The 27,315-nt window shown below is 39.3% G+C and overlaps 1 protein-coding gene across 2 annotated transcripts in view; it reads left to right on the top strand.

Annotated features, from left to right (window-relative positions):
- RNF145 (ring finger protein 145) overlaps window positions 1-5,189 on the top strand; it is a 54,275-nt gene extending 49,086 nt beyond the window's left edge. The window contains exons 10-12 of one of the 2 annotated variants that reach the window (XM_032403636.1): window positions 123-270; window positions 914-1,270; window positions 3,564-5,189. In XM_032403636.1, the coding sequence (XP_032259527.1) occupies window positions 123-270; window positions 914-1,270; window positions 3,564-3,947 (889 nt within the window). In that variant the 3' untranslated portion in view covers window positions 3,948-5,189. The remainder of the gene's footprint in view (window positions 1-122; window positions 271-913; window positions 1,271-3,563) is intronic. The other variant, XM_032403635.1, reaches the window with a different exon arrangement.
- Window positions 5,190-27,315: the final 22,126 nt, after the last annotated feature.

Raw genomic sequence — 27,315 nt, 5'->3', positions numbered from 1 at the left:
GAGAAGGATGCTTAGTAAAGTATTTGGGAAATGTCAGCATGGCCCAAGACCTATCCGTTGCTAACATGATTGTTGTGGTCCTGGGTGACAGGCGCTTTAAAGGAGTATTTTTCTTTTTCTAGGAGTTTATGGAAACACTTCCGTGCTGTGAGCCTTTGTTTATTTTTACTAGTGTTCCCTGCTTACATGGCTTACATGATTTGCCAGTTTTTCCACATGGATTTTTGGCTGCTTATCATTATTTCTAGCAGCATTCTCACTTCTCTTCAGGTAAGCCTAGGAATAATTAACTATATAATAACTGATTTTCTTATTTTTCCTTCCAGAAAAGGAATTAAACTTTTTTGAGATGAATGATTATAAGTGGCCTATTTAGGTGATAACTTCCTACCTTACTTATCAGAAAAACATTACACTGATATGAGCATAGAAGTTAGATGGTAGGTTATTAAAATACCACACCTATCTATGTCACTGTATTTTTTAATCAAGGTAATTAAACTTTGCAAATGTTTAAAATGGATACAGAGCTATCGTGTAAAGCTTAAATTGGTAAGCAACTATAAAATATTAAAAGATTTTGTAGCTTGTTTGGAGCACATTTTTTAAGTAAATACCCACTTGAAAATATCCTTAGTTTCGTGATGTGTATGAATATATGACATATGTGTGTAATACACACATAGATACGCACAACAGACAGTATTGCCCTGGAAATAATAAGCTTATTATAACTTGAAAGTGGATCTTTGCTGCCTGATCAGTAAGAAGTAAAAGAAAATATAACACTGGCAACAAAGATTTATTCATTGTTCCCTAAGAGTATTAGGATTGTTGTTATTGCTTAAAGTCTATGAAAAGTCTTTTTTAGTGGTCATACTCTGTTTTAAAATACATGTATTTTTTCCCCCAGGTTTTGGGAACACTTTTTATTTATGTCTTATTTATGGTTGAGGAATTCAGAAAAGAGCCAGTGGAAAACATGGATGATGTCATCTACTATGTGAATGGCACTTACCGCCTTCTGGAGTTTCTTGTGGCCCTCTGTGTGGTGGCCTATGGTGTCTCAGAGACCATCTTTGGAGAATGGACCGTAATGGGCTCAATGATCATCTTTATCCATTCCTATTATAATGTGTGGCTTCGGGCACAGCTGGGGTGGAAGAGCTTTCTTCTCCGCAGGGATGCTGTGAATAAGATTAAATCATTACCCATTGCTACAAAAGAGCAGCTGGAGAAACACAATGATATTTGTGCCATCTGTTACCAGGTAACTTGCACAGTAAGAATCCATTTGGGTGGGTTGTTGGTGTATCCCCTGGGACTTTAACCACATTAACCAAATTTAAGTTAAATTTCTAGGCAGAATTATTTCCTTGGTTAAAAAAAAAAAATAGGCCTCAAATTATTAAAGACCTGATAGAGTATTTCCATTTTATTTCTGAACTAAGTTTTTAATTTAGTCCCTCAAGTTCTAATTTATTGTTATTTTCAACATTGCTCACCCATAAATAAAGGAAAAACAGGTCAGGTGTATTTTATATTTACTCCCAAATATGTAAACATACACACACACACACACACACACACACACACACAATCAAATATATACTATCAATTCAGGAGTCAGCAACTTCTGAAAAGTGGTGTGCCAAGATTCTGATGGTTTTCCTTCTGGTATTTCCAGGATGGGGAAGAAGTATTCATTTACTTAACGAAGGTAGAGAGAGTATGTGTTTACCTGTGGGTTGATGGATATCTGAGATGGATACAAGCCTGTGTGTCTGGAATTGGGGGCCGGAGGATATGGTAGAGGCAGCCGGTCCGTGTGCCATTGTAGTTGGCCTTCCTGGCATCTTTGGCATGTGTGTTATGAATAGCTGACGACTGCCTTCTATTAAAATTGAAAGATAGTATTTAAATGAGTTTGGAACTATCACAGCAAAAAATAGGCCTACAGTTTAGTCACCAGTAACCTGTGCAGGGGGGTGGTTGGGTAGCAGCTTTTATAGCTAAACTGTACTGTTGGAAGTATGGATAGAAATTAAGGGCAACAACAGAAATTCTTCCTTTAAAATCGCTCTTAAAGAGTGTAAGCTGGTGTAATAAAACTATAGATAGCGTCAGTGAGTATGAGGGAATGTTCTTTGTCCAAAGCTGCTTTACAGTTTAGATGGGAGTGTGTATGTATTTGTGTGTGTTCAAGACTATCTAGTATAAGAATTTTGTCTAAGAATAAAATGCAACTGCCACTTTTTTATTGTTATTAGAACATACCTTTGGGTCCTTGCAGAATAATGTTTTCCAGGTTGTTTTTGCATTTGGGGGACTAAGGAATATTGTAGGTTCCCCCCAAGTGAAGTGGCCATTGTCTTAGTTCTGCTTCTTGGTGCTTGGTAGCATCATCGTATGCAGGACAGAGCACATCGAAGACAGGGCACATCAGCTTCAGCAGCTGATGTCTATAAATATTCCATCTCTGGGATTTAAATAAGAGTCTCTTTTTTGTATTTCCTTTTGTCACATCACTTTTTTTGAGGTGCTAGAACTACCTGCTGATCACACAGAAAATGAAAGTCAAATTGCTTAACTTCCCAGCTGGCTGCTTTTCCTTGAATGGCTTTCTGCTTAAAAGTTGACGCCCAGGTGTTACCAGTTCTTGGCAAGGAATTTCTGTGACAACTACAACTCCTTGTTTTGGGACTTAAAACAAAATTAATGGTTGAGTCCCCAAATATGTATTCTTAACAATTAAATCATGTCCTCAGCCTTCCCTCCCCGAGTATATCTTCTGCAAGGAACATTAATGCAAAGTATACCACTTCTTAATCCAGTGGTTATCAGACTTGAGTGTGCATAAAAGTTACATGGGTGGCTTGCTGTAACTGTAGATCTGCAAATGCCATCTTCAGATATCCCAGTTCAGTGGGTCTGGGGGCACCCAGGAATATGCGTAGTTAGCAAGCACTCCGGTGATTGTGATGCAAATTGAGAAGCGCTGGCTTATACAGACCCTGTCTTGAAGACTGCATTACATACATTGTCCCTAATGAAATTGCCACTTCCTTGCCAATACCCTGGTGTTATGTGGCTGATTTTGTCTCCTTGCCAGTAATTTCATCATGGAATAATCTATTCAGCTGTGTTGAAGCAGAACTGTGGGAAGTCCTGTCTTCATCAGATTTTCTGAGGTTCTAATTACACTCATGCCACGGGGGTGGGGGGGGGCGGCGGAGGGACCCAGCAATCACACTGCAGTAGTTGTGTGATGCTCGTGTTCCATACGAAGACAGAAGCCAGTTAAGATGTTCGTTTCTTTCTCATTTTTGGTTTTTACTTCTTTTAACTGTTTAGCCAGTGGTTCTTGCATTGTTGGTATAAAGGAGTCTCTGAAGGCAGGAGGATTATCACTATAATCTAAAATGAGTTTTATTCTAAAATCTGTGTTACAGATTTTCTGTGGGGACCTTGTGGGAAAGAAATGTTGGAACTAGAACTTTTGGGATTAGCCACAAAGATTCTAGATAATAGGCATTTATTGAGGTATCTTTCTCCCCTTCTAGGACATGAAATCTGCTGTGATCACACCTTGCAGTCACTTCTTCCATGCAGGCTGTCTCAAGAAGTGGCTGTATGTCCAGGAGACCTGCCCTCTGTGCCACTGCCACCTCAAAAACTCCTCCCAGCTTCCGGGGTTGGGGGCTGAGCTGGTGCCACACCCTCCTGCGGGAGCCGCGCAAAACATGCTCCCGCAAGGAACTGAGCCTCCAAATCAAGAGCATCCTCCAGGGACTGGGATGCGAGAAGGTTCTAGGGACAATAATGAGTGCATTGCCACTAGGTCAGGTAGCCAGGAAGGGACTTGTGACCCTAAGGAATATCCTTTTAGTGAAAAAGATGAAGCATGTCCTGTTGAGGTCAGCATAGAAGAAAAGAAGCAGAAGTAATGCTTTGATACTCTGGAGAAGTTAACTCACTATGAAATTCGAGCTCAGATTTGAGGAATGAATGTATGAGATGATGAGGTAGGAAACTTGACATTCCAAGGATCTGATCCAGGAAGTACTCTCAGTGGAGGCTGTTTGCTTTCATCCCCCTGACATTGTGGGAGAAATTTTGCAATGTATGCTAATCAAAATGTATTTATATATCCTATGCTGATATTTTGTAGAGGTTTGCCAAGAAAATTCAACTTCAACAACTTCAGAAACTGCCCCTGACTTATAAGGGATAAATAAAATCAGATTTGAGTGCTTGAAAGGGGCTAAAGAAAGGAGGATAAAGAGCATCAGGACAGCATGGGAAGAAGCGGGCAGAAGCAGAACTGACATTTCACTTTCTATGGGACAGGATCATTCTTACTACAAAGTATGAGTAGTGACCAGCCCTTTTCACCACCTCCCTTTCCCTCAGTTAATTGGAACTCAGTCAGGTGATAATTGAGTTTTGTACAGCACTGAAATGAAATCAAAGACTTAAGAGCATTGATTGTATTCCAAGATTGAAGCACGCTCATACTTCGTATGTGCTTTAGGGGAGGGGGTGGGAGGGCACTTGGGCCTTGCGGGTGCATTCATGTAATCTGAGACTCTTGAACTTTATGACGGAGTCTTCAATATTTTGATGTATATGGAACTTTTGTTAATATATTGTATACTGTGTCGGCTGTGTGAAGTAAACTAAAACTCTCATGAACACTTTGGGGTCCACGTTAGTGTAGGAGACCAAAGTGGGAGGGGCTTTAGGGCACTGATAAAGGCCCTAAGTGTACTTTTCAATCTGTGTAATGTTGAATTCTTGCGACTGAATCAAAACAGTGTTAAATTATGGCAATATTTGCACTTTGGGAATGAGTACTTAACTGTATGATCACACTCTGCAAATGCCACTTTTAAAGCTGTTAATAGACTTTGCACCTTTTCTTTGACAAGGATGTGTCATATTTAAATTTTTACATTCATCATGGCTACAGGTAGAACTGGGGAGGGGGGAATGTAATTTTTTATGGGAATTTTGATATGAAAAGAAACTAGTCATTTATTTATACAATATAGGCTTGGCTCAAAAAGTGTTTTTCAGACTCGATATTCCTAATGTGGGATGTGACTTTATTTTATTTTTAGTAGCAAATTTGGATGTAGACTGACAGACATAGCTGAATGTCTTAATAAATTTAAATTTGAAGATAACTGTTTTGTTCCTGTGATGATTATTATTGTAAAGTATTTGAAATTCTGTTCTTAGGAGGTTTTGTTTTTATCCAACCAGGTTTCTTGTATCTTGATCCCTGTCAGAAATGCCTTGCAGATGGCAAAACTTTTTGATTGAGAATGACCAGCTCTTTGAAATCTACACCAGTGGAAGCAAACCTAACTTTGCATTAGAAGCATTTGGGGAGAGCTTTTTTTAAAAAAAAAAATACACATTTCGTGGATGGACCTAGAAGGTATTATGTTAAGTGAAATCAGACTGAGAAAGACAAATGCCATATGATTTCACTCATGTGGAATCTAAAAAACAAAACATGAATAAACGAACAAAAGCAGAAATCAGACCTATAAATTCAGAGAACTGATGGTTGCCAGACAGGGGGGAGATAGGGGGCCAAATGGGGGAAGGGGAGTGGGCAGTACAGACTTCCGGTTAGGGAATGAATAAATCACAGGGATAAAAGGTACAGCAGAGGGAATATAGTTGATGGTGTTGTAATAACGTGTGGTGAGCACAGCAGAACATACAGAGAGATGTCGAATAGCACTGGTGCACACCTGAAACTAATATAACATTGTGTGTCAACTATACTCCAAACATTTTTAAGAATTACACATATCTGAACCCGACTTCAGACCTACTGAATCAGGCTTTGGGGGTTTCTGAGAATGTGCTTTTCAAAGCTTCCTGGGTGATACCAGCAGTTTTATGTTTAGAAAAGAGGCTAGACTAGGATGCCTTTCTCCCTGGGTGTAGCTCAAGTGGCTCACCATCCTTGGCAGATGGCCCCCTCTAGTGGTAGGCTGGTAGTGACCTCTGATTTAAAACTAACTTATCCTTTGAGCAAAAGGTGCGTGTTCAAATATTAAACTCTTTGTTTAATATTGTGCTTTGTCAAACAAAGGAATAAAATTACAGGTAAAGTTGGAATCATTTATGGCATAGTGAACTTGGCCATTTTTTAGCATTGTTTACACTTCTGGCCAAAGGACTCTGTTCCTATAGACCATAGGAAAAGTACTCAACTGTTTTAATAAAATTAGAGACTTCTTTGGCATCAGTTTCATGTTTTAATACACTTTGTATCTCCTACTAGCACAGAGACCCCAGCTCTACTTACCAAGTCACATGAGCCTCTCAGGACAGCAGCCTGGTGGACAAATCTCATTCTATTCAGTGTATATATCCTATTTTGTTTCATTCAGGAGAGCTATCTTATGTTGTAGGAACAAAACCCCTCAAAATCTCAAGTGGCTTTAAAACAACAAAAGTTTCTGTCCCACGCACACTGCCTATGTGACTGTGGAGTTGGCCGGGTGCTCTGTTTGGTGCAGACAACTTGGATGGAGGCTGCTGGAACAGCCACTGTTGAACCTTCCTGATGGTCATGGCTGAGACAAAGGGCCCGGGAAGACGGTCCATTAGCAATTCAGTGGACGTCTGCCCCCTCCGGTCACCCCCCCACCGGCACAGGACGCTGCAGAAGTTCAGTCCCCCCTCTGGGGCCTGGACAGAGAGCACGTGAGCGGTGCGGAGGGCTACCACACCGCAGCGGAAGCAGCACCTAGTCTTAGTTACACAGTATTCAGACTTTGGGAGCACACCTGTTGGAAGTATACTGACTGGGAACCTCTGACTTAATTTGCTACTTGTTCCGATATGCTGGGATTGTACCATTGCGTGATGCCATCCGTATTTCAGATTTCTATTTCCCCATCATTTTTGTAATCGTTTCCAACTCACTGATTTTTGACTGAAAGAAGACAAAGTTTAACCATCTCTGAAGAGAAAACAGAGTTAGATTCGATTTCTCCTCCATTGCACTTGATCAAATTTAAGTGAGAAAATACGACATCCTTTTGGGGCCCTTTTTGTGTCCACTTGCTGATTTCCACTGTTTTTCAGACCATGGGTACATATACCCACTCGTAATCAGTTTTCTCTTGAACGCTTATTATCACCTTATGAACTTTGGCGTCAAAGTTAGTACTCAACCATCTAAACCCTCATACTAGTTATTAACATGCATTTCCACTTTGTGGTGTTTTCATGTTCTAAAACTTGTTCCAGTGATCTAAACCATGCTGTTGGCACAGTATGTCTCTAGAGGTCTGCTTTTCAAACACTGGCCCGAACACGAGGCTCTGCGATCCCCTCACTAGGGCTCCCATGTTGTCTCTGAGGTATGCCTGCCATGTTTTCATGAGCACATGACATCAGAAACACTCTGCTTTCCCTAAAGGTTTTGACGTTATGTCAAATTGTGAATTGAATTGGTTAGTGGAGAAGGAAAAATCATGTAGTTTCCAAGTTTAAAAGGGAGGCCTTTTTTCCTACGGCTCCAGTAATGGGACAAGAGCCTTACAGAGATTTAAGGAATTAATAACTTGAATATGCTAAGTTTTGAAAAAAAAAAAACACCTTCAAGAAAATAAGTTTTACACTCTAGTTGTTTCTACTCTGGCTTTCACAAAAAAATAGAGTCCAATATTAGAATCCTGGCAAGTTGAAGGTAGGAATTATAAGGTTTCGATTGTTTTTTTAAATCCTATACGGTTTTTGAAAATACTTTTTCCTCATTTTTTAAACACTGCTTTTGATTTGGAAAGCAAAGTATTTTTTAAAAGATTTTATTTATTTGAGAGAGAGCATGAGCAGGGGGAGAGGCAGAGGGAAAAGCAGGCTCCCTACTCAGGACACCAGGATCATGACCTGAGTCGAAGGCAGATGCTTAACCAACTGAGCCACCCAGGCGCCCCAAGGAAAGCAAAGTATTTAAAAAGAATAAAAATCACCCATAATTTCACTTTTGGAATTAGTCTTTTCAAGTTACGTTTATAGTCAGTGCTAACAGAACTCCCCTTGTTGACAAGTACACCCCCACTCACGCAGGAGTCATTTTTACTTCTATTTTTAAAGTCTGCTGCCTATCGTTCAGCTTCTGAAATTCAAACACATTCCAAACAATTCCGTAATTCATCCGTTAAGGTACACCTGTTTCTCCCAACTTTGAAAGTACAGAATGCTATGACTATTTTTAAAGTTGCGTTTAATAGATCGCACTTGCTTGGAAAATAATAAAAAATACTAGGAGCAGCTTGCAGAACTAATTATTCTTGTGGCCACTCAGAAAAAGACTCCCTTCTCCAGCAGATTTGACATTCGGTTGCAGTATGGTTCAGAGGGAAGTCGGGACATTTCTGGTAAAGACTGAGTAAACCCTGCTATTAACCATGCTTCTAGAGTCATCCATTTTCCTTGTTCTTACTAAAACTGATGTTGGTGTTCTCCTAATCTATTTTTTATGAATGTTGGCTGTTTGACCCTTAGTTTTTCTTTCTATTCTTAATAGATATAAGTAACTCCTTGCTTTTCTGTTGTTTTATATGTTCTAAGGTAAAAGAGAATGGCTTCTGACTAGCTGGAAATAATTCCCACGAACCTAGAAGAACTTCTGTGTCAATTCTAGATGGAATACTCTATTACTTTCCAAATGAGAACTTGCCAAACTGAAGTCATCTCTCCGAGTGGCACCAAGCCTGCTAGTTTCCCCCGACAATCATTTATCGGTCCCCTTGGATTTAGGCAGATCGGCACAGAAGAGGTGAGAGGAGGCTTGACTAAAGGCTAAAGCTCTGGGCTATAATTTTTATTCCTGGTTGATCTGTGTGATCCTTGGCCAGGCTTTGTTTTTCTGGGCTTCAGCTTCATCTGACAAAATGATCTCTGAGGTATCGTTCTGCTCTTACGATTTTGCCCATCTGTATTTCTAATCTTTACCATGGACTGAGTGATAAGCTTCATGTATTTTTTTTTTTTAATGTGCTATGCCAAATATTAAACTTAGTTAGGGTTCGGATTACTACTGTGCTTCCAGTGCCTGGGACAGAGCAGGAGGTCTCTAAATATCTGAGTGAACAAATGAACCTTATATGTGGCTCCTGTATAAACCCCATAGTTTAAAAATGGCAGAGGATTCTGTTAGTTCTAGGGTCAGAGAACATAACATTACGTGCCAGCAAGTTGAGGTCATTTCTGTGAGTGGTTTTTGATTATCCAACTAAGTTCAGATCCAGAACTCAGAGCTTTCTAGAATAGAGATGACAAACCTGGGGCATTCAGGTGAAATCTGGGCTGATGAATTTTTTCTTGGTTTGGCCTCAAAGGTGCACTTTTAAATGACTTTCTAAAAAACATTTGAATTAGTTGCCAACTGTTTAAAAGTTGCAGGCCTATACGTACAAATCCAATTTCTGGCTTTTCTTGGAAAATTGGAAGAGCTGGTATTGGTCACTCGTTCCTGCCTGGCAACAGTTGGCAGGGGCTGAAGTGGGTCAAACGGGCTTTCTCCCTTACCCCAGATCCCCTCCCCACCACTACCTGCTCTTGGAAATTAGATTGTTATCATCAAACTTCTGTCCAAATAGGAGATGACAACTCAGATTTATTGGCAAGCATGGCTTCTGCTTCTCATTTAATGACATTGTAGAGTGCACATACTCTGTGTGGATCAAAGCGGAAAAGAGAAGAGAACCAGGAGCACTGTGCATAAATTTGATGTTCACTTGTGCAAGTGTAGAATCTGTATTTTCATTTTTCTTTAATTATAGTAGTCATTAAAAAAAATCAGTAACCAAGTGTTTCATTTGAATGTATTTTCAGTTTGGGTCTACACTTGACGTTTGTGGTATCACCACATGATTGCATGGACCTGGGCCAGTGTTCCTCCCTCGTTGTTGGGCACTGGAAGCCGGTGGGAAGCTTGTGAAAACTACAGATGCTTGGGCCCAGCCCCATGGATTCTGACTGGGCACGTTTGGGATGGAGCCTGAGTACTTGTTCTTTTATAAATTTTGCAGATGATTCGGATCCGTCGAAATGTGAGAGCCTTTGATCTAGGGCAAATATTCCTGTTATTTTGGTTGTGGTGGTGGTGGAGTTCTTGTTTTTGGAACTATTGCTTTTATGGAAGCAGTTTCTTAAAGTAGAAATAGACCTAGAGATGTGTGCCTGTGGGGAACATCTATGGCTGAGGACTCCAAGCAGCGCACAGGGCTTCTCTGCAGTGAAGCAGCAAAGCCTGGCGGGCACGTCGGTGCAGGTGCGCGAGGAGACCTGACCTCGTCTACCAACCATCGTGGTTGATTAGCCACCCAGAAATGTCTGGAACTATTTATATTTTCAGTTTTACATTGTCAGTTTTTTTCCCACAAACATACAGAATTTTGGAAGTAAACCAGCCTTCAAGAGATCCAGAACACTTGTCTTATTTTAACAAGAGAGCGCACTATTCAGCTTGTCCAAGGCCACACGCAGCTGATGGCTGAGCTGGGAATAGTTCTTAGATCTCTGAATTCCAGTCTAGGGCTCTTCCTATTTTTTCTGCTCACCTCAAAAACAAGAAAATTGAAATATCCCTGTGTATTCGGTTGTATTCAAGAGAGCTGCTTTGTTAAATGGAAAGGTATTATACGTGAGCTTTGGTGAAAAGACGGAATAGTGAAAGTTTCTGAGATAGCATAATATTTAAAACTATCAATCTGACATCAATTTTTAAATAAATTGTTTAAAAAGGGAAAACAAGTTAATAAAAGGCTGCAGAATGAATCTTGATCTATGGCAAGTCACGGCCCACCAGGACATGGAAGTTGGAAATTGTTGCCTATCAAATGTCCTTGCAGCCCTTACTAGGAAAATGCTCTCGGGGTAGTTAGAAGCCCCAAGTGGTGCAGACCATGCGATGGGAGAGAAGAGATAGACAGTGTGTGAGACTGGGGAGTCAAGTCATGGTTTAGAGAATTTTAAAATATAAAACTACTTCCTTCCCAACAGAAGTATTACATCACTGAGAGGCAACATGTGAGGGATAGATACAAACATTATAAATGCCCATTTTCTTTCTAGTTGTTTGATAAATCTTTTCCAAAACCCATAGTCTTCCCTAAATTACTCTGAAACTCTTCCTTCCCCCCTAGAAAAGATGAAGCATTGCTGAAAATTTAAGGGGCACTTACATTTTTGTTATTATGAGCTATATTGTACAACTCACAAAGAAGGGAACTTGGAAGATGGGAGCCTCGGTCTGTGTTTCCGTGTTGCTGATGGTGGAGGATTGATTTCCGAAGGGCCGTGTGTGCTTCCCCCAAACCCCACCCTGAACCTTTGTAGTCTCAATGCCCCCTCTTCTCAGTCTCGGGCAAGCGGATGTCTGATGCCTCTGCCAGTGTTCGGGCTCAGAGCTGGCAAACTGCCAGTCTGCCTGGCAACCGTGCTTCTTTCGCTTAGACAATGTTTCTAAAAAATTTGAGCTAACATTTAAAAATTGTGAGATTTCACATAAAAAATCTGGGTTCTTGAGTTCTCTGGGAAAATCAGAAAATCTAAGTCCATTCCCATTGTGATATTCAATAGAAGCTTAGGAGCTCCTGCCCCTTAAACAGGCATCTACTCCCTGCCCCCTAACTACGCTCTAGTTAATGCATCTCAATAGAACATTCTGTGATGACCGTATGAAGTGTTCTGTATCTCCCCTGTCCAACAGGGTAGTAACCATGTATGTCTGAGCACTCGAACTGTAGCTAGTGGGACTGAAGAACTGAATTTGAAATTTTATTTAATTTTTATTAATTTAAATTTAAATAGCCATGTGTGCTAGTGATGACCATATTGGAATGAGTCTAGCTGATTATTGCTGAGCAGAAGTGAATGTGGGGCCAGTGTGAGCAGATGTTCGTTTTTTTCCAGAGCATCCAGGAATCCAGATTTTTTAATGAAGTCTCTTCCATTTAAAATTTTGGCTCCATTTTAAAAATGTGAAAGCCAAACAAAACACATTGATGGCATGAATTACATCCAGAAAAAAGGGTAAATAGGCACCCATAGATGCCCTCTACCCATTGGATTAATGAGCAGCCAAGGGCAAAGAGAAAAACACCTTGCACATCTGTCAGTGGAAATCAAAAGACACAGTTAAAATGTTATTACTGCTCTGAAATAGAGCCTTACTTTCACAAATTAAAGTTGGTTGAAATTTTCACATGGCAGAGATTATATGCATCCTATCCTATAAAAGCATTTAACAAATGAAGTGTAGACTGAGACAAAGGACAAAGAGAAGGTCTTTGAATGAGAGGGAACAGCGAGGGCAAAGGCCCAGGGGCAGGAGAGGGCATAGTTGGATGGGAACCTAAAGAAGCTTCGTGTGTCTGCTCTGTCCAATATGGTAGCCACTAGCCACATGTGGCTACTTAAATTTAAGTGAAATTTCAAAAATTAAAAATGCAGTTTCTCAGTCACATTATCCACATCTCATGCACTCAATAGCCACGTATAGCCAGTGGCTACCATATTGGACCTTCAAGATATAGAACATGTCTATCATTGCACAAAGGTCTACAGACAGTGTAGAGCTTAGAGACTGGAGATGGGCTAGAGAGATACTCGGGGACAAGGCCATGAGGTCCCAAGGGGGTTAGTGCCCCACAGTAGGAAGTGTGGACTTGGAATGAAGATTTTCTTTTAGGAAGGTCCTGCTGCTGTCATGTAGAAAATGGATTGGAAGAATTCACAAAAGTGGCTGGTAGAGCCCCTGTGAAGAGGCTGTGGCAGTACGGGAAGAGATGAGGACGCCCCAGCAGTCAGACATTATCCACTCATCTACCACCACATCATGCTGGGCCTCGGACCTAGAGGGTGGTCATTACTTACAGTGCCAGGTTAGAATACCCACCGGAAATAGCTCTAATTCTGCAGGCGAGACGCTGGGGTTCATAGTGGTTAAATACATCAATCCCACAGACCACACAGCTAGTAAGTTCCACAACTGTTGATTCTAACCCATGGCTATTTATTTCCAAATCCTGAGATTATTTTCTGTTTTTCTCTCTATACAACGTTCTCAACAACTTCCCCCCCACATCCAGTGAGTCGCTTTCTCCATCTGCATCCTCACCCTTTTCTGTTCCTTTGAAAATGAGAGTGATATTTCAGAGCAATTTTTCTTTCATACCTTCTTCTATTCCAAATTAAGGGTAATTACAGCTGGTTGGTTCAATGCCAGAACCCAACCTGGTAAGAGTCTTTTGTACATGATGGTATTAAATGTGTGAGCTTTTATAAAAATATGTGAGCCTTTGAGGAACTCTTCAGACATCTGGGGAATTTAAATGAGTAATTTATAATAGATTTCCTTGACCAGCATGATAATTCCCTAGTGAAAAGAGTGGTGCTTTACCTCAAACTATATGAGGAGTTAGAAGAGACTTAGTAGCTGAGACTGAAATTCTCAAGCCTCTAGGTGCGGATTTACTGATTTGCTTTGCCCTTTTTTCATTTGTTTTTCAATAAGTAAGACTTTTAAAATCTCATAAAACTTTATTCACCCTTTTTTCTGGATGTAATTTCAAACTTACTGGAAAGTTGCTGGGAGAGTACAAAGAACCTCGCTATACCCTTCACCAGGATTCATCATTGTTACAATTTTGCCACATGGACTTACCATTTTCTCTCTCAACACACACACATTATTTTTTGAACCACTTAAGAATAAGCTGCAGACATAATCCTGCTTTATCCCTGAATATTTTAGTGCGCATTTTCTAAGACAAGAACATTTTCTTATATAATCAGAGTAAAATGGTCAAAAGAAGAAATTTAACACCAGCATGGTAGTATTATTTAGTCCACAGTATCCAGTTCACAGGATTATTCAAATTTCATCAATTATCCCATTAATGTCTTTTTTAAAAAGATTTATTTATTTATTTTAGAGAGAGAGTGAGTGAGCACGGGGAGAGGGAGAGAGAGAAACTTCAGTGGGCTCCGCGCTGGGTGCAGAGCCCAACAGGGGGGCCCTCTCATGACCCTGAGATCATGACCTGAGCTGAAACCAAGAGTCCAATGCTCAACCCATTGCACCACCCAGGGGTCCCCCATTAATGCCGTTTATAGCTGTTTACAGCTCTTTTCCCCACACCCTGTGCAGAATCTAATCCAGGATTATGCATTACACTGAACTGTCACATCTCTTATAATCGAACAATTCCTCATACTTTTTGAATTTCATGACATTTGTATTTTTGAATAGAATAAATAACAATAGTGATAGATAATGTGTAGTGTAAACCTGTACATAATCTATAATCTATTGATTATGTATAGATTACAGTCTATAACCTATACATGAATACATAATCTATCCTCTACATAATATTTTACATATAATATCTACTATATGATACATACATGAATATACTCATGAATTCTTACACACTATCATCTCTTGGGAAGAGGTCTTCAAATGAGAGGGAACAGCAAGAGCAAAGACCCAGAGGCAAGAGACATGGTTGGTTGGGAACCTAAAGAAATTTTATGTATCTTTATATATCTTCTCTAATTATGGTAGCCATATTTGATATCTATACATATAATCTATTGTGTAGATTATAGATGATGTAAGAAATTTATTTACTAATTAATATCTACAAACAAATAGATAAGAGATAGGGAAAGCTCTTCTTTCAGTAAAATGATAACTAATAAAATGTAGAACAGCATGACAGAACTAGAGAAGTCCCATTTTGCAACCATTACAATAATGAAGAATTCAGGGGACAATTATCAATGGATACAAAAACTAGTGGAAGAAAGTTTGAAGAAGAAAAAGGTATTTATATAGCCTCAAAATATTGCGCCACAAATCACTTACTAATTAGAAAGGAAAGGACAGTAACCGGGAGACAACATCTTAGCCAAGCAGTCAAAATGAACATCATCAACGATGGGACAAATGATCAACACGTGCTTCTTGATATGATGCATAAGGAGGGCACTACTTCACTTACATTGTATTACTGTTAAAAATCAATCCATTCATGAGGACACCTACCCCAACAGGGATGTTCTATAAAATGTGTGTTTTTTTAAATTTTATTTTATTATGTTATATTAGTCACCATAAAATACATCATTAGTTTTTGATGTGGTGATCCACGAATCATTGTTTTCATATAACACCCAGTGCTCCATGCAGTACGTGCCCTCCTTAATACCCATCACTGGGCTAACCCATCCCCCAAACCCCCTTCCCTCTAAAACCCTCAGTTTGTTTCTCAGAGTCCATAGTCTCTCATGGTTCATCTCTCCCTCTGATCTCCCCCCCTTCATTTTCCCTTCCTTCTCCTAATGTCCTCCATGCTATTCCTTATGTTCCACAAATAAGTGAAACCATATGATAATGGACTTTCTCTGCTTGACTTATCTCACTTAGCATAATCTCCTCCAGTCCCATCCATGTTGATGTAAAAGTTGGGTATTCATCCTTTCTGATGGCTGAGTAAAGTCCATTGTATATATGGACCACATCTTCTTTATCCATTCATCTGTTGAAGGGCATCTTGGCTCTTTCCACAGTTTGGCTACTGCGGACATTGCTGCTATGAACATTGGGGTGCATGTGGCCCTTCTTTTCACTACATCTGTGTCTTTGGGGTAAATACCCAGGAGTGTAAATGCTGGGTCATAAGGTAGTTCTATTTTTAGTCTTTTGAGGCACCTCCACACTGTTTTCCAAAGTGGCTGCACTAACTTGCATTCCCACCAACAGTGTAAGAGGGTTCCCCTTTCTCCACAACCTCTCCAACATTTGTTGTTTCTTGCCCTGTCAATTTTTGCCATTCTAACTGGTGTAAGGTGGTATCTCAATGTGGTTTTGATTTGAATTTCCCTGATGTGTGCTTTTTAATGAGAAGCCTGCCCAAACCAAGGTTTGCACAGGGAATTGAATTACCAAAGAGAAACCACTAGATGTCACTGTAGTTTTGCAAGTTGCACGAGTTTTCGCCAGTTCAGTATAAATTCCTTTGTGGCCTGCCTCCTTACTTTCACACTAGTGTGGACTGGACACATGTAGCCAATTCCAACACAGATAGCTTTTGAGAAGGCTACAAGTTAAATAATGGCAAAACAGTGGAGGAGGAGACAACAGGCTTAGATGAACGCTTGCCTCTGCCATTAGAAAATCTGATGGCAGCTCCTGGCAAGCCCTGCCCTGTCTGTTTGAGTCTTGGTTTCCTCCTGTAAAATGAGGGGATTTGGATTGCTGGCTCCTCGTCACCTCTAGCTCTAACAGCTTATAATTTTAAGCTGATGTTTTCCCATCCAAAATCATTTCAGGGCCCCTTGTAAGATTTTTGCTCAACCATGTTGGTCCCACTACTGGTTTCTCTGTTTTTTGTTTTTGTTTTTATTTTCCACCCAGTACTCGAATTTATCTAATGCTTGTCTCTAAGTTGACTTGGCTTTTAAAAATGTAAATAAAGGAAATAATTTATAGGCCGATTACAAATGGAAACCAGTTCACTTGCCATAAATAGAGGGTAACCACAAAAATAAATATAATAAAAACAACATAATTAGAGTAGATGTTATTGTCTGCCAAAGGCTCAGAGCCTGTGCCCTGCTCTGTTTTTCCTTTTTAAAGGGAGGTTTAGAGGTGTTAAAGAGAAGCTGAAGGCAGACTAGCCCTGAGACTTCCCTCTTGATGTAAGCAAAAGAACTGAGACTGAGAAGATCTTCCTGTCTGTGTGGTTCAGTATTACTTAATTCTGTATCTGCGAACTAACCACAATATTTCATATACCATCTAAAACCAGTCCCATGCTTCCATAAGCTGTTCTAAGTTCGTTTGTTTTTTCTTTTCTTTCAATTCTTGATTCTTCAATATTTCTAATAGGCTCTAAAGAGTATGATTAGAAGTCACACATTATTGTTTTCTTCAATCTGTATTTAAGCTTTCATTTTATTTTGATATTCCTTTCCATTTAGTATTGGGTTAGCTTCCTTTGCATGTTTATTTAAATTTGCTTTTATAGTCCATCTTCTTCCATTTGAAATACTCACTCCCTTTTTAACAGAGGAGATGATATATACCCCTCTGCTGTCAATGTCGAAGCAATTATATGCCACCAAATGGCTTGTGATTTGGCATCTTCTCCCGATAAAGGCTTATGATAGATAGGATGTGGCAGAGGTCAGGAATTCTGCTGAGTACAACCTGAGGGTATGCTTCAAATTGCTTGAGCTTTATCCAAATCCCCTAGGACACAATCAGAAAACTGGTCCCCTTCAATTTTGGCACAGAGCTTTCTTCTTCATTCTTCACAGAGATTCAGAGTGAAGACGTCTAAAGCTGAGCCATCTAATTGCACACTTTACTCCCTGGCATTAGGGTAGCCCTTTCCTGCTTTGTATAATCAGTTATAATTACTAATTTGCTGGCCACAATTAGCATAGGGAGTTTTATAGGAGCAGAGACAATTCCTTAGCTACCCAATCATCCTAAATAATTTAAAAAGGGGAAGACAAAGAATTTCTATCAAATGTGTTTTGTTTTCTGAATGCTGGTGTTGCCATTAAGGAAAACTATTAAAAGGTAAAAAAAAAAATCAGGAAATTCATAAAGATCAATACACCAAATATTTCCTGCATTACAAAAGTTATTTTTTCCTAATTTAATTTCCTTGGTGAGGTGAGCTTAATTTGCCATTAGAAACCCAAAAGCTGAGAGGTCAGCTTCACTGTTCAACGGAACAGAGTGTTTTTTGTCTTGCATGAAACCCTGTTCCTATCTGCAAAAAAACCTAGAGGGATTTCTTTTCAGAAGAAATTTTCATTAAAAGGTTGACTTTGAATCAACAGAAACTTTTTTAAAAAAAGATTTATTTATTTATTTGAGAGAGATAGAGCAGGCACACAGAAGGGGAGGGAGAAGCAGGCTCCCCGATGAGCAGGGGCTCCGAGGTGGCCTCCATCCCGGGACTCCAGGATCATGACCCGAACCGAAGGCAGATGCTTCACCGACTGAGCCACCCAGGTGCCCCAGAAACTTCTTTTTCTATGTCAAATTTGGTAGAACTATACTCTTACCACCCACTCATCCCAATTCAGAGTAAAATCCCGCTTATTTTCCCCTCTGTTCATTACAGTACCTAAGTGGAAATCCAAACCACAGTGAGCAGATATTAGAAGATACACTGAATACACTAATGACAGTCAGATATGAAGCATGGTTATTTTCTGGTGAGAGAGTTACTTGAGCTTTGTTAAAGAATTCTTCAGGTTTCCTTTAGCCCCGTTTGTTCCTAATGCTGATTCATGTTTATGGTTCCATTATCCTTTTTATGTTTACAGATTCCTCCCTGCCCCCCACAACATTCGGTCAATTATTTGATTATGTGTTGACATCATTCTCAATGGAATGGATGATGGTATTCTGGCAGAGTCTCCTTCCAGGTTTTGCTGAGTATCACTAGTCAGTGTACTTTGAGCCAGTTTCTGGAACTATATCCCCAGGGTTGCAAATTATACTTTATTTCATTGTTTTAAAGTGTCTAGAGCCAACATGTCTATTTGAGATACTGAATCAAGTATTGTCTTCCTAGCACATCTATAACTATTGATTCCTATGAGAGACGTCTCATTATATTTGTGCTTATCTTCGGACCACAGCATCGAAAGAGGCTTTACAGATCTTTTCATCCCATCTGGTACCCAGGTCCCCACCATATCAGCCTTCTGTGGTGCAAGTAATAGAAACCAACTCTGGGTAAGTTAAACCAAAAATGGTATTTATTTTATGAATACAGGGTGGCTCGTAGAATTAAAAAAAAAGTCCGAAGAACCAGCTCAGAAAGGTCAGAGCCTGTATTGACTCTGGGGATCTAGGGACCAGGTACTAACTGACAGTGTCTTTAGGAATTATCTACTGGTGATTCCAAGGGTATTTGGGGGAGAGTTTTAACTGCCCCTTGCCAGTTCTTAGTCTGGGTAGTTGAGATTTCTTACATTTATTCCAAAGGCTATGTAAAAGTAGTTTAAAATTATCCCCCAAAACTTGCCCTCACCCAGATTGCCACCCCCATCCTTTCTACACAGAAATGATACGGCTGCCACTTACAATAGATACGTTTGCATTTTCTACAGTTTATATGGTTGGAATCCTAAAATGTTTACTTTTTTGTTTTCATGGTTTCTTTGATGTTTTATAATTACTTTGAGATTCATCAGTGATATTCTATGAGTTAGCTCATTCTTTTTTGTTTTGTTTTGTTTAGTAATATTCTTTGGATATACTACTATTAGTTTATCCATTCACTTGCTTATGGACATTTGAGTTATTTCTTATTTTTGCCTATTGAAAATAAAGCATATACAAATATTTGTGTGTAATTATTAATCTGGGGGGAAAAGGCTTTTTTTTCTGCCTCAAAGGATATCTTTATTAATCATGTGTGGTTCACACATGTTCTCTTTATAAAAATGTAGCTTTCTAGGGGTGCCTGGGTGGCTTAGTCACTTAAGTATCTGACTCTTGATTTTGGGCTCAGGTCCTGATCTCAGGGTTGTGAGATCCAGCAAGCCTCCTTGGGCTCTGTGCTCAGTGGGGAGTCTACTTTTCTCCCTCTCCCTTTGCCCCTCCCCCCTCATGCTCTCTCTCTCTCAAATAAATAAATAAATCTTAAAAATAAACAAACAAACAAAACTCCCAGCTTTCTAGAGAAGCACAGTCCTCAAGGATGGCTTCAGCTTTGCATCGTGAGTCTTGTATTAAAAGAAAATTACAGTGGTATAATTTGTTTATATTATGACACCTCCTTTCTTTTTTTTAAGTTTATTTATTTTTAGTAATCTCTACCCCCAACGTGGGGCTTGAACTCACGACCCTGAGATCAAGTCGCATGCTCTGCCAATGGAGCCAGCCATGTGCCACTATATTATGATGCTTTCTAAAAAAAAAAAAAAAAAAAAAAAAGTCTGGTTAATCTTTCCTTAAATGTTACACAAAACATATAAAATAGATAACAAATTAGAGTTTATGCTTACACAAAACGGTAAGTGCAAACAGTTCTAGATCATACATGTATTATTTAATCAGTTTAATGTGAGATTGGTTACCTGGTACATGATTGTGAAAAAGACATTAAAAATATTCTTTTTTAAAAAATTTATTTATGTGACAGAGAAAGAGAAAGAGAGTGTACAAGCAGGCCGAGTGGCAGGCAGAGGGAGAAGCAGGCCCGCTGAGCAGGGAGCCAGAAATGGGGCTCAATCCTTGGACCCTGGGATCATGACCTGAGCCGAAGGCAGACGCTTAACGACTAATCCACCCAGGCGCCCCTACATTTAAAAATATTCTAAGATTTAATCTGTATCTCCCTTTCTACAGAGGAAAATTGTGATTTTGGGTCATAAACAGCATGCCCATCCAAACTCATTCCTAAAGGCTGGGCGGCCCTTCCCCGTTTGGTTTCCTTGGTGGTTCTAACCTTGCGACGTAGTATGCCGTACAGTCAAATGCAAAGAACCATTCTACTGAGAGAGATGACTTATTAAGGCCAACATTTCTGACATTAGTATGCTTTTCAAAGAGCCATTCCAAAAAAGAAGAGGTGCAGAATTGCTTTCACATGGTACACAGTTAAAATGATGACTATAAAAACACTTCTTGCCCCTGGCAGCTTCACCTCAAAGTATGATGGGTCTACTCGAGTTTTCTTTTTTTTAATTTTTTTTATTGTTATGTTAATCCCCATACATTACATCATTAGTTTTAGATATAGTGTTCCATGCTTCATTGTTTGTGCATAACACCCAGTGCTCCATGCAGAACGTGCCCTCCTCAATACCCATCACCAGGCTAACCCATCCTCCCACCCCCCTCCCCTCTAGAACCCTCAGTTTGTTTTTCAGAGTCCATCGTCTCTCATGGTTCTTCTCCCCCTCCGATTTCCCCCCCTTCCTTCTTCCCCTCCTGCTACATTCTTCTTCTTCTTTTTTTCTTTCTTAACATCTATTGCATTATTTGTTTCAGAGGTACAGATCTGAGATTTAACAGTCTTGCACAATTCACAACGCTTACCAGAGCACATACCCTCCCCAGTGTCCATCACCAGTCACCCCATCCCTCCCACCCCACCCCCCACTCCAGCAACCCTCAGTTTGTTTCCTGAGATTAGGAATTCCTCATATCAGTGAGGTCATATGATACATGTCTTTCTCTGTTTGACTTATTTCGCTCAGCATAATACCCTCCAGTTCCATCCACGTCGTTGCAAATGGCAAGATCTCATTCCTTTGGATGGCTGCATAATATTTCATTGTTCTACTCGAGTTTTGACGGTTGCAAGTCCTGCCCTTCCTTGAGCAGAACTTGGCCTCCCTCGGTTTTCGCTCACTCTCCTTCCCTCTACTTCCTTGAGTTCCTCCAGAGCAAATCCTTCAGACAATGATGTCAGCTTGCAAGTTCCTCTCATGTCACTCTCTCCTTCTCCAGATAGTTCTGAGCTCTGAACTTATCTTCTCTCTGTGGGAGACACTGCTCCAAATCTTTGTATAGCCTGCTCCTTCTTGGTCTTCAGTTCTTGGTTCGAATGTCATCTCCTCAGAGAGACCTGCTCTGATAATCCAGCTCAAGGCCCTCATCCTCGATGCCTCCCTCTACCCACCACCCTGTTTTTCAGACTCTTTATTGAAATCTGAAAATACTTTTTTGGGGGGGCTTGCTTTTTGCTATCTATCTCCCCATGAAACTGTAAGCCCCATAAGAATAGAGAACTTTCTATTACTGTATACTCATTGTCTGGAACAGTGCCTTTCATATCAAAGTTGCTCAATATATATTTATTGGATAAACTAACAAACTAATAGTATGTTTTATACAAGTTTTATTGTAGGGTATAACACACATAAAGAAACATGCATAAAACTATACATATTGTTTAGGAAACGGTTGTAGAGTAAACTTTGTTAACCACCATCCAAGTCAAGAAACAGAATAGTATTGGTTTCCCAGAAACTATCCATTTCCACCCATGCCCCCTGCCCCCTAGAGGTAGCTACTATCCTCCCTTCTGGGATAATCATTTACCCACTTTTCTTCATAGTATTACCACTTATACACTCATCCCTAAACCATGTAGTTTAGTTTTGCCTGCACGTAGAAATCAGTACATACAGAATTATACTGCATGTACTCTTCCGCACCTTAGTTACTTTATTTAAGATTATGTTTTTAGACTTCCAATTTCTGGCATGACGGAGTGAGAAGGTTGACAAATCTTGTCCTCCAAAACAGCTATTAAGTTGGTTAAAAGTTCAAAAACAACCATTTCAGCGCTCTGGCAATTGATCAGAAACCTACCCCACACTGATGAAAGCCCTTGAACTCTGGGTAAGAGCAGGTATGAATCTGTGACACTGTTGAAGGAGTTGCTCCCACCCCTTCCCTGAGCCCCAGTTCTGTGGTGGTCCTGCACCCTAGGGGGGAAGGGGGCAGCCACGAGAGCCGGCGGCATTGTTGCCGCCCCCAGAATGGGCTCCTGGATTTGGAGCATTGTCCGTTCACGCGGCAATCTTGGTGCCGAGCAGACAGGGAGAGCCAGCCGCGGGCCACTAGCCTCAGCTTGCAAGCGACGGTCTAGCAGGCCGCCCAGGATTTAACAGCAATGTCCCGACTTGAGACAGCCACCGGGGCAGAATGCATGTTTTGTTCAAATGCACATGTAACAGTCTCCAGAATAGATCCTATAGTCCATCACAAAATAAATCTCAGTGCATCTATTTTATTTTTATTTTTTGATTTTTATTATGTTTTTTAATTTTAATTTCAGTACAATTGACATACAGTGTTATATTAGTTTCAGGTGTACGGTATAGTGATTCAACAGTTCTATACAGTACTCAATGCTCATCACAACAAGTGCACTCTTTAATCCCCATCCCCTATTTTCCCCATCCTCCCCCGCCCTTGCTAACCATCAGTTTGTTCTCTGTACTTAAGAGTTTGTTTCTTGGTTTGTCTCTCTTTTTTTTCACCCTTTGTTTATTTGGTTTCTTAAATTTTGTATGAGTGAAATCATATGGCATTTATCTTTCTCTGACTTATTTTGCTTAGCATAATATATTATTATATATATATATATATATAAATACACCACATCTTCTTTATCCATTCATCTATCAATGGACACTTGGACTGCTTCCATAATTTGGCTATTGTAAATAATGCTGCAATAAACATAGGGGTGTATATATCCTTTTGAATTAATGTTTTTGTATTCTTTAGGTAAATACACAGTAGTGGGATTACTGGATCGTAGGGTAGTTCTATTCTTAATTTTTTGAGGAATCTCCATACTGTCTTCCACAGTGGCCACACCAGTTTTCATTCCCACCAACAGTACATGAGCATTCTTTTTTCTGCACATCCTCGCCAATGCTTGTTGTCTCTTGTGTTTTTTGATTTTAGTTGTTCTCACAGGTGTGAAGTGATATCTCATTATAGTTTTGATTTGCATTTCCCTGCTGATGAGTGATTATGAGCATCTTTTCACGTGTCTGTTGGCCATCTTATGTCCTCTTTGCAGAAATGTCAGTTCATGTCGTCTGCCCATTTTTTAATTGGATGATTAGGTTTTTTTGGTGTTGAGTTGTATAAATTCTTTATATATTTTGGATACTAACTCTTTATCAGAGATGTCATTTGCAAATATCTTCTCCCATTCATTAGATTGTCTTTTAGTTTGGTTGATGGTTTCTTTCACCGTACAGAAGCTTTTTATTTTGATGTAGTCCCAATAGCTTATTTTTGCTTTTATTTCCCTTGCCTCAGGAGACATATCTAGAACATGTTGCTACAGCTGATGTCAGAGAAATTATTGCCTAGGCTCTCTACTAGGATTTTTATGGTTTCAGGTCTCACATTTAGGTCTTTAATCCATTTTGAGTTTATTTTTGTGTATGGTATAAGAAAGTGGTCCAGTTTCATTCTTTTGCATGTAGCTGTCCAGTTTTCCCAACACCATTTGTTGAAGAGACTGTCTATTTCCCATTGCATATTCTTGCCTCTTTTGTCAAAGATTAATTGACCATATAATCATGGGTTTGTTTCTGGGCTTCCTACCCTGTTCTCTTGATCTGTATGTCTGTTTCTGTGCCAGTACCATACTGTTTTGATCACTACAGCTTTGTAGTATAACTTGAAATCTGGAATTGTGATGCCTCCAGCTTTTTCTTTTTCAAGATTGCTTTGGCTGTTCTGGGTCTTTTGTGTTTCCATACAAATTTTAGGGTTATTTTTTCTATTTCTGTGAAAAATGCTATTGGTATTTTGATAGGGATTGCATTAAATCTGTACACCACTTTGGGCAGTATGGACATTTTAACAGTATTTGTTCTTCCTGGCATATCTTTCCATTTGTTTGTGTTTTCTTGACTTTGTTTCATCAGTGTTTTATAGTTTTCAGAATACAGGTCTTTTACCTCCTTGGTTAAGTTTATCCCTAGGTATTTTATTATTTTTGGTGCAATTGTAAATGAGATTATTTTCTTAATTTCTCCTTCTATTGCTTCATTATTAGTGTATAGGAATGCAATGAATTTCTGTACATTGGTTTTAATATCCTGTGACCTTGCTGAATTGATTTATCTGTTCTAGTAGTTTTTTTTAGTGGAGTCTTCAGGGTTTTCTATGTAGATTATCATGTCATCTGCAAATAATGAAAATTTTACTTCTTCCTTACCAATTTGGATGCCTTTTATTCCCTTTTTCTTGTTTGAGCGCTGTGGCTAGGATTTCCAGTATTATGTTGGATAAAAGTGGTGAGAGTGGACATCCTTGTCTTGTTCCTGACTTTAGCGAGAAAGCTCTCAGTTTTCCCCAAATGAATATGATTGATGTTAGCTGTGGGTTCAATACATTTTAAAAGATGGAAATCATACAAAGTTTGTTCTCTGACCAGAAGAGAATTGAATTAGGGATCCACAGCAGTGAGAATTCTGGGTAAGCCTCAAATATTGGGAAATTAAGCAACACACTTCCAAGTAGCCCCTGGGTAAAAGAAGAAAACACAAGGGAAGTTAAGATATTTTTTTTAACTGAATGAGAATGAAAATACAATATAACAAAGGGATGTATGGGACTTATGTATTAAAAAAGAGCTACGGGGGAAATTTTTAGCTTTAAATGCCTATGTCAGAAAAGAATAAATGCCTCCAATCAATAACCTAAGCTCCTTTCTTAAGAAATTGTAAGCAGGAGGAGGTAAATAGTAAAGATTAGAGCAGAAATCAATGCAGTAGAACCCCCCCAATACAGAAAAGTCAATGAAACCAAAAAAGTTCGATTTTTGATAATATTAGCAAAATTGGCAAATCCTCTGCAAGTCTGACAAATAAAAGGGAAGACACAAACCACCAAAAATCAGGAATGAAGAATAGACATCACTACCAATCCTAAAAAAAACTAAGAGGATGATATGGTAATATTATGAATAACTTTCTGCCAACCAATTGGATAATGTAGATGCAACGGACACATTCCTAGACAGACAGAAATTGCCAAACAGAAGAAAAAATAGAGACTGTGGATAGACCAATTAGAAATAAAGAAATTGAACATTCATGTTCATAGCAGTTCTATTCCCAATTGCCATAAAGTGGAAGTAACTCAAGCATTCATTAACAAAATGAATGGATAAACAAAATGTGGCATATACATACAATGGAGCATTGTTCAGCCTTCAAATAGAGGAAGTTCTAATACACGCTACAACGTGGGTGAAACTTGAGGATGTTATGCTAAGTGGAATAAGTCAGTGATAAAAAGACATTTCTATAAGGTGGTAGAGTAGTCAAAGTCATAGGGATGGAAAGTGGAATGGTAGTTTCCAGAGGCCGGGAGAGGGAAGAATGGGCATTATTTAATGGGTTTCAATTTTTTACAAGACGAAAAAAGTTCTGGAGTTTGGTTGCATAACAGTGTGAATATACTTAACACTACTGAATTGTACACTTAAAAATGGTTAAGATGGTAAGTTTTAAGTTATGTATATTTTAGCACAATTTAAAAAAAAGAAAGAAAAAGGAAGCCTGCTTGGAGAGCACAAGACTTCAACACTTGTCACTCTATATTTGTGTGCCCCAAAAATTTTTCAGAAGAGAGAAGTAAAGAAATTTAATTGGCAAGTAAAGACGTTCCCGCAGAGGAAAGTCCAGAACCAGATGATTTTTACTGGTAAGTTATATCAAATATTTAAAGAAGAAATAATACCAATCCTTCACAACCTTGTTCCAAAAATAGAGGAGGAGGGAACACTTCTCAATTCATTCTATGGGACCACTGTTATCCTGTTACCAAAATCAAAGACCTCACAGAAAAAGAAAACTGCAGACCATTTTTCCTCATGAACATAGATACAAAATTCTTAACAAAATATTAGCAAGTTTAATTTAGCTATATATAAAAAGGTTTCTACGTTATGACCAAGTGGGATTTATCCCTGGAATGTTAGGTTGATTTAACATTCATTTCTATAGAACATATTCCTGGAAGTGGAATTTCTGGATTATAGGGTAAAAAGTTTTATAGATAATGCTAGACTGCTTTCCAAAGTGGTTGTATTATTAGCAGCGTAGGAGTATTTCTACAGGTATTTGGCAACGCTTGGTATCATCAGACTTTTTAACTTTCACTTATTTGATGGGTATAATAGTATCTTATTCTGGTTTTATTTTGTATTTGCCTGAATCATAATGAGGGTGCACCTTCTTATCTACGTATTGGTTATTCCAATGTCTTGCGTGCACGCGCGCGCTTGTCTATGTGAAAAGCCTGCTGGGGTTGATGAATGGCAACAACAGATAACATGCTGTTGAGTGTTCACTGTGTGCCAGGCTCTGTTCTAAGTGCTGGACACAGAGTCACTTTATCGTCACAATAGCCCTAGAAGGTAGGTAATATTATTATCTGTATCAATGTCTATTTTCTCTTTTGTGATGATGATAACATGAGTTTTCTCTTTTAATCTATTAATGTGGTGAATTGTATGACTTGATTTTCATTATGTTGCATTGACCTCAAAATCAAAGGCTAAACCCTACTTGTTGATGAGATATCCTTTCTACGTAGTGTGAATTCAATTTGTTAATGTTTTGTTAACATTTTTAAAAAATCTGTGCTCAAAGGGGCACCTGGATGACTCATTCGGTTGAGCCTCAGACTTGGTTTTGGCTCAGGTCATGATCTCAGTGGCGTGGGATCGAGCCCCC

This window comes from Phoca vitulina, unplaced genomic scaffold (assembly GCF_004348235.1).
Source record: "Phoca vitulina isolate PV1807 unplaced genomic scaffold, GSC_HSeal_1.0 scaffold6, whole genome shotgun sequence".
NCBI lineage: Eukaryota > Metazoa > Chordata > Mammalia > Carnivora > Phocidae > Phoca > Phoca vitulina.
This window is presented reverse-complemented; position numbering and strand designations above follow the sequence as displayed.